Here is an 8438-nt window from a genome sequence, read left to right on the forward strand (position 1 = left end):
TATTTTATTCGTGTGTGTTAGCCCATGAATTTTTTGCTTATATGGCTACCGGTTAATTTTTTTGCAAAACCTTTATGTGATCCTCTATAAGTACTTAGGGGAACAGTAAGTGTAGCCACAACACGAACCACAACATATTTACAGAATTTATGGGCCACTCAAGCTGAATTAGGCAATTTTCTCATTTTTCGTTTGTGTCAACCTATGAACTTTTTGGCTATATGAATTTCAGTCAATATTTTTGCGAAATTTTTATGGTACCCTCCGTAATTACCCAAGGGAGAAGTACGTGTATCTTTGGCATGATCCACGACATATTTGTAGTACATAGGGGCCACTCAAGCGATGATATGCCTTTCGGTCAATTTATTTAAAAAATCTTTACCAGACTATCCGTAAGTACACAAGAGAACAGTACATGTAGCTTCAGCAAGATACACAACATATTTACAGCATTTAGAGGTCATTCAAGCGGAAGTAGCCGATTTTTTCATATTTTTTGTATTAATCCATGATTTTCTTAGTTTTTAGTGTGAGTTAGTTAAAGAACTTTTTGATGATATGATTTTCGAGCACTGGTTTTTTTCCAAAACCATTACAAGACCATCTATAATGAACTAGGAGAATAATACGTATATCATTGTCATGATCAACACCATATGTTTAGCATTGAGGAGTCACTCAATAGGAATTAGGCTATTTTCTCAATTTTTCATGTGTTAGTTAATAAATCTTTTGGTGATACAGTTTTCAGACACTCCGAAATGATCTGGGGGAATAGTATGTAAAGCCTAGTCATGATCCACGCCAGTTTTAGCATAGAGGACAATCAACAGGAATTAGACATTTTTTTATGTGTGTTAGTCAATTATTTTTTTAGTGATACGATTTTCAGACACTTTTTTTCTAAAACTTTATAGGACCCTTCGTAAGGTTTTGGGAGAACAGTACGTATAGTCTTGCCATGATCCAAGCCATTTTTTTAGCATTTTGGGCCATCAAAAGAAATTAATCGATTTTCTCAATTTTTCGTATGTGTTAGGTAATGAATTTTTTGGTGATACAGTTTTCAGGCACTTTTTTCCTAAACATTTACAAGACCCTTCATAATGAACTGGGGGAACAATACTTAAAGCCTTGCTATGATCCACATCGCCTTGATATGATCCACATCATTCTTTTTAGCATTTAGAGGGTATTTAATAGGAATTAGACAATTTTCTAATTTTTTTTTGTGTGAGTTAGTCAATCAATTTTTTGGTGATACGATTTTCGGGTAATTTTTTTCCAAAACTTTTACAAGGTCCTCAGTAATGACCTATAGTCTCACCATGATCCACACCATTATTTAGCAGTTAGGGGCCGCTCAATAGGAATTAGGCAATTTTCTCAGTTTTTTGTATTTGTAAGTCAATGAATATTTTTGTGATACGATTTTCAGACACTTTTTTCCAAAATCTTTTAAGGACCCTCTATGACAATATTGGGAAATAGTACATATGGTCTCTCCATGATCCCCACTATTTTTTAGTATTTAGGGATCACTCAATAGAAATTATGTGATTCTTTCAATTTTTCTTATATGTTAGTCAATGAATTTTTTGGTGAAACCGTTTTCTAACACTTTTTTTTTTCAAAATCTTTACAAGACTCTCCATAATGACTTGGGGGAACAATACTTATAGCCTTTTCATGATCTATGCCATTTTTTAGCATTAAGAGGTACTCAATAGGAATAAATTAATTTTCTCAATTTTTCGTGTGTGTTTGTCAATGAATTTTTGGTGACATGATTTTTGGGCACTTTTTTGCCAAACCCTTTACAGGACTCTTTGTAATGACCTAAGGGAACAATACATATAGTCTCGCCATGATACACGCCATTTTGTTTAGCATTATGGGTCACTTAACAGAAATTAGGTGATTTTCTCAATTTTTGTGTGTGTTAGTCAATGAATATTTTGGTGATACGATTTTCGGACACTTTTTTTTCAAAACTTTTACAGGACCCTCTGTAATGACTTGGGGGAAAAATAAGTATACACTCGCCATGATTCACGTCATTTATTTAGCAGCACTTGTGACATATAAAAAGTTAATTACACAAAATGTCTCTAATTATATACAACATAGGTTTTATTACTTGTTGATGCTAATGTGTATAATTGATAAGGTGATGTTTTAAGTGAGTAACTTATTTACAAGATGACGTTTGAGAACATGTGATAAGTTTTTTCAAATATTTTATTATATGCTCATGTGCTTAATTAAAACAAGTTATAGTTTGAATGCAAATAAAATTTATTGATAGAATGCTGGCTCTTATGAAAACAAAAGATGCACCAGGAAACATGTCATAAAGCAAGAAATATTACATGCAGCCCTCCCGTCTTCCAAAATTTAAAAGCCTTTCTTTATTTCATAAACTTCATGTCTAATTAAACCAGTAATGTTTGAGTTTGAATACATGTAACTCCATTGTCATTGAGTTTGAATACATGTAACTCCATTGTCATTGTTATCCAATTGAACATTTTCTTATTCTCCTTGCTAGTAATTGGGAGTTTTACAATAACTCCTTCCTTATTTTAAATTGTGTAATTACATGAAATTACTAAGGACATAATTTTATGTATGAAGGTACAAACGAAGGTTGAAAATTAGAATAGAAATTAACATATTTATTTATGAAGGTTGAAAATTAGAATAGAAAATTAACATGTAGTCGAGTGTTGTTGCACTTAAGGTAGGAAAGGGAGCTAGTCTCCTCTCCTCTCCTCCTTATTAGTAATAGCATTTAGTAGTCATGTAGAATTTCTTATTCTCCAATGTATATTATTATTTGTTATTTTATTTGCTATATCTTGCATCGGTAATTCAATAATTTCTCTTACGAGCCAAGAATTTATAAAAAAAAGGCTTTCTAAGCCACCCCAACCCCACCACCACAATCTCCAAAACAACCCTAGCCGTCACCTATCTTCTCTCTCAGCAGAGATGATCCCACAAAATAGCCACTGGCCGGAATGGCCGAACCAACCGGGGGACGACCTCCTCCGGTAACCCATAACACAACCAACAATTTAAACACACAACCCACAATACTACTTACAACCTCAAAGACTAATATTCAGAATCAAACATATGCCAATCTCTTCAAACCCACAAGTTTGGATACAGATACTGTCAAAATCCCAGCAAAACAAATCTCATACAGCAATGGGGAGCCTTTTATTGCCTGGAAATCAAATGAGATACAACAAATGATTGAAAAGGAGAAACTACAATATGCAGTGGTAGGTAAGTTTTCATATGACAACATTGATATTAAAGAACTAAGGAGAGTAATTCCAATACAGTGTGGAATTAAAGGAGTACCAATCATAGGAGTACTTGATGAAAGACATATTCTGATTCGTCTAAACTTTCTAGAAGACTATGTTAAAATGATGTCTACCCCTGTCTACTATCTAAAAGTACATGATAGATATTGCCAAATGAGATCTTTCACATGGAATCCATGGTTCAATCCAAAGGAAGAGACCTCATGTGGATAAGCTTTCCTGAACTGTCTTCAAATTTCTTTGTTAAAGAGGCTGTTTTTTCCATTGCAACAGCAGTTGGAAAACCGCTAACAGTAGATCTGGACACAGCAAACAAGACAAGGCCAAGCTGCGTAAAAATCAAAGTGGAGGTCGATTTATTATCAACTTTACCAAAAAGGATAAACATTGCCGAAGAGGATGAATCGGGGATAATAAACTCAAAATGGGTAAGGATAAATTATGATTACTTACCAAGATATTGCAAACACTGTAGACTTCAAGGTCATGAGGAAAAGGAATGTCGAATTCTCCATCCTGAATTGGCTAAACATTTTAGAGAAGATTTCCGAAAAGAATATACAGAAGATATTGCCACAGAAACCCAAAATAAAGAAGCCAACCAAGGGAGAAGGGGATGGTACAATACTGGTAAACAAGAATGGATGCAAAGAAGGAGCAAATATAAAAAGGATAAATCAGGGATTATAATTGGAGAAGTGACCCCAGTACCAAAGAACAAGGAGGGAGTCATGGCAAATACCAATACTTTTGCAGTACTAGAAGAGATCTCAGAAAATCATGATAAAACGAATAAAGAACCTATGCCACAAGAAGATACTAGAACATGGATTGAGAAGAGCTTCTATACTAATAAAAAGAAAACAGAAGACACAGACAATAACACAACTGGTACAGCACAACCACAAGGAGACAGCAGCATAGCCGAAGATGAGAACCACAACAACAATATAAGAACTAGAATGGAAGGCATCTTACCTGAGGAACCTCACATACACACACCATGCAGTAAGCTCCAATCAAAATCCGTAACATCAAATCTTCAAGAACAGGAGGATATCCAGAAGAACAAGAGCACAAACCATTCCAGCATAAACAGCAGCAAGACAACATCCACAAGCAGAGGGGGACAAACAGAATCTGAAGCACAAGATAACATAGTGAAATTTCAGACTCCAGATTTAAATCAAATAGGGCAAGGAAGGGAAAATAATAGCCATAGCAAAGACTTGATTTCACAAGAAAATCAAACCTGGTGGGAAGTAGAGAGACAGATAGAATATCAGCAAGAAGGAAATATTAATACAAACAACATGGAAAATGAGGAGAGAAATCAAGAAAATAAAGAAAGAACAGAACAGGAGAAGGAAAATCAAGAGCTCAATATGGTGCAACAGGAATATGGCATATCAATAATATCGAAATTGAATATGGAAAGGAGAAACATAGACCTTGATGAACACACCTTAGAGCATAATTTTGAAGCAGCCATTAGAGCAAGAGACATCTCTCCAAAGCATCTACAAAAAAGAGGAGGAAAAGAAAAAAGAAAGATATCAAGAGATACAAGTGTTCCACCTGGGAGTGGAGTCCATACTAGAAGGCAGATTAATAAACTCAATAAACCATGATGAATGCTCTTATATGGAATATTAGGTCAGTCAATACCAAGGAAGCTTTTATAAGGTTGATAAAAATGAATCAAAGACACCAGTTTGAATTTATAGGTTTAATGGAGCCTTTTCAAGATTCAAACAAGATAGAGGAATATAAGAGAAGACTGGGTATGGAACATGCCATGGCTAACATATCTGGTAAGATTTGGATTTTTGTGGAAGATATTTTTGATTATCATATAATAATGGATCATCAACAACATTTAACCATAAATTTAAAGATTAGAGGAAGTCAAGAGGAGATGCTAGTAACAATAGTTTGTGCAAAGTGTACTCAAAATGAAAGATTGGATTTATGGGACTCATTGGAGGATTTATCTACCTCAGTTAATATTCCATGGATGATTGGGGGTGACTTTAATGCAATAACTTCAGAAGAGGAGAAATATGGAGGCCTTCCAGTAACCATCAATGAAATTATGAATTTCAGGGTCTGCATTCAAAACTGTGAAATATCAGATTTGGGGTTTAGAGGCAGCAAATTTACTTGGTGGATTGGCCAAAATGGTGAGGATTGCATTTTCAAAAGATTGGATAGATGTTTGGGTAATCAACTGTTACAAACAAAATACTCTAGTGTTGATATCAAACATCTGATCAGGAGTGGTTCAGATCATGCTCCTATGTTAATCTCTTACACAGGAGACAATAGAAGCATCAAAAAACCTTTTAAGTTCTTGAATTTTTGGGTAAAACAGGAAGGTTTTATGGAGATAATTAGACAAAATTGAACAACTGAATTTATGGCAAATCCTTTCATACTTTTTCATCATAAACTGAAAAAAGTGAAAGCAGCTTTGGTACAATGGAGTAAAGCAACTTTTGGCAACATTTTTCATGAAATTGAAACTCTTGAAGAGATTATAAAAACAAAGGAAAATCAGTTTCAAAATTTTCCAACTTCGACTAATAGACAGGAATTGCATAAAGTGCAGGCTGATTTAAATAAATATTTACATCTAGAGGAAGAATTCTGGAAACAGAAAGCTGGGATGCAGTGATTTCAGGATGGGGATAGAAATACAAAATTCTTCCATGCTCATGTACATGGGAGAAGGAAAAGAATGCAAATAAGAAGAATTCAAGGGGAAGATGGGAACTGGATAGAAGAAGAAGGGGGAATAATTGCTGAAGCTATCAAATTTTACACGGATCAGTTTACAAAGGAAGAAGATCCAAAAAATTATGAAATTCTAAATCATTTACCCATAATGATCTCTGAAGAAGACAACTTGAGTTTTGAAGCAGAACCTACTAAAGAAGAGGTGAAGAGAGTGGTTTTCCAACTAAATAGTGAAAGTACAGGAGGACCTGATGGTTTTACAGGTGTGTTTTATCAAGCTTGCTGGGAAATCATTAGAGATGATGTTATCAATATGATGAAGGCTTTCTTTTGCGGTGCAGAACTGCCCAGATTTGTCACTCATACTAATTTGGTCTTAATACCAAAGAAAGAAAGGGTTAACACCTTCTCTGATATGAGACCAATTAGTTTGAGCAATTTCGTAAACAAAATCTTTTCTAGACTGATACATGAGAGATTGATTTCTAAACTATCTAATATAATATCTCTCAATCAAGCTGGTTTTGTCAAAAATAGAAGTATTGTGGAGAATATACTATTGACTCAAGAAATTGTTTCAGATATAAGATTGAGAACAAAAGATGCAAATGTGATATTAAAGCTGGATATGGAAAAAGCCTATGACAGGGTATCTTGGGTGTTGTTAACTAAGGTACTTAGACAGATGGGATTTTCAGAAAAGATTATAGACATGGTCTATAGGATTGTTAGTAATAACTGGTACTCTGTTTTGGTTAATGGGCAACAACAAGGATTTTTCCAATCTACCAGAGGAGTAAAGCAAGGGGACCCTCTTTCCCCTACCTTATTCATAATGGCAGCGGAAGTCCTAACAAGGAGTTTAAATGCACTTCATCAAAATATTCAGTTTAAAGGTTTTGGTATGCCTAAGTGGAGTCCAAAAATAAATCATCTTGCATATGCTGATGACATGATCATCTTTACTTCAGCAGATGTGGTGTCTTTGCAAAAAATAATGAGGATCTTGAGAAATTATGAGCAGACTTCTGGTCAGAAGATTAATATGGACAAAAGTGTTGTTTATATGCATAAGAAAGTTTCAGGAGACATCAGTATCACAGTTGAGATTGTAACTGGCATTAAGAGAAAAGATTTTCCTTTCATGTACTTGGGCTGTCCTATCTATCATTGTAGGAGAAAGAAGGAATTCTTTTATACTTTGACTCTTAAAATCATGAATAGATTACAAGGATGGAAGGGTAAAATGTTATCTTTTGGAGGAAGGGCAATTCTTATTAAACATGTACTTCAAAGCATGCCAATACACATGTTATCAGCGGTTAACCCCCTATTGGAATCATCAGACATATACATAAGATGTTTGCCCAGTTTTTTTGGAGCAATACTATTGGGCGAAAGAGTAGACACTGGGTGGCTTGGAAGAAGGTGTGTGTTCCTACTACAGAAGGAGGTCTAGGTTTTAGATCATTACATGATGTGGCATTAGCACTCTTTTGCAAACTCTGGTGGAACTTCAGGACAAAACCTACCTTGTGGAGTGAATATATGACCAACAAGTATTGTAGAAAAGAAAATGCTATAGTGGTGCAATGGAAACAAGGGTCACAAACTTGGAAAAGAATGCTAGAAGCCAGGGACTTAATAGAACATCAACTTTGGTGGCAAGTTAGGAAAGGGGACTCACTTTTCTGGTTTGATAATTGGACTGGATTGGGAGCTTTATACTATGTAAATCCAGGAAATACTTATGATGCAATAATTCACAATGTCAAAGAAATGGTAGTACAGGGGAGGTGGAATAAGAAAAAATTGATGGAAGTACTTTCTAAAGACATTGTTGACCATATAACACAGAATGTAACCATACCCAAGAAAGAAAGAGACTTTGATAGACCATGGTGGATACTAGACACAAGTGGAGAATTTACTATTAAATCAACTTGGGATTTTGTTAGGTTAAGGGGACCACAACTGGACATTTATAAGTTCATGTGGATAAAAGGGTTGCCTTTTAAAATTTCCTTCTTTCTGTGGAGATGTTGGAAATGCAAAATTCCTACTGATGATGTTTTAAAGAAGATGAACTTTAATTTAGGATCAAAGTGTTGGTGTTGTATAAATCCTAGAGAGGAGACTATACATCATCTTTTCCTAACATCAGATACGGCTAAAAGAACTTGGTCCTCTTTTTGCAAGGCTGCAGGAATAAGCATGGAGGGGGTACAACTACAACAGTTAATTGTGAAATGGTGGAAGGCACCAGTAACAAATAGATTGAAACAAGTATATGCTGCAGTGCCATCAATTATAATGTGGGAACTTTGGAAGAGAAGAAATGGTATTAAGCATGGG

At 34.9% G+C, this 8438-nt stretch overlaps 1 protein-coding gene across 2 annotated transcripts; it reads right to left on the bottom strand.

The window, feature by feature from the left end:
* Positions 1 to 3212: 3212 nt before the first annotated feature.
* Positions 3213 to 6479, bottom strand: LOC129901745 (uncharacterized). 2 transcript variants are annotated; one of them, XM_055977002.1, is made up of 4 exons: positions 5343 to 6479; positions 4323 to 4484; positions 3798 to 3860; positions 3213 to 3672 (listed from the first exon to the last, which is right to left on the bottom strand). In XM_055977002.1, exons 1-4 carry the CDS (start codon positions 5457 to 5459, stop codon positions 3526 to 3528), a joined length of 489 nt encoding a protein of 162 aa, XP_055832977.1. In that variant the 5' UTR covers positions 5460 to 6479; the 3' UTR covers positions 3213 to 3525. The 2 variants fall into 2 exon arrangements, with proteins under 2 accessions (XP_055832977.1, XP_055832978.1); XM_055977003.1 differs by having other exon boundaries at positions 4810 to 6479.
* Positions 6480 to 8438: the final 1959 nt, after the last annotated feature.

The sequence above is a fragment of the Solanum dulcamara genome, chromosome 8 (assembly GCF_947179165.1).
Source record: "Solanum dulcamara chromosome 8, daSolDulc1.2, whole genome shotgun sequence".
Taxonomy (NCBI): domain Eukaryota; kingdom Viridiplantae; phylum Streptophyta; class Magnoliopsida; order Solanales; family Solanaceae; genus Solanum; species Solanum dulcamara.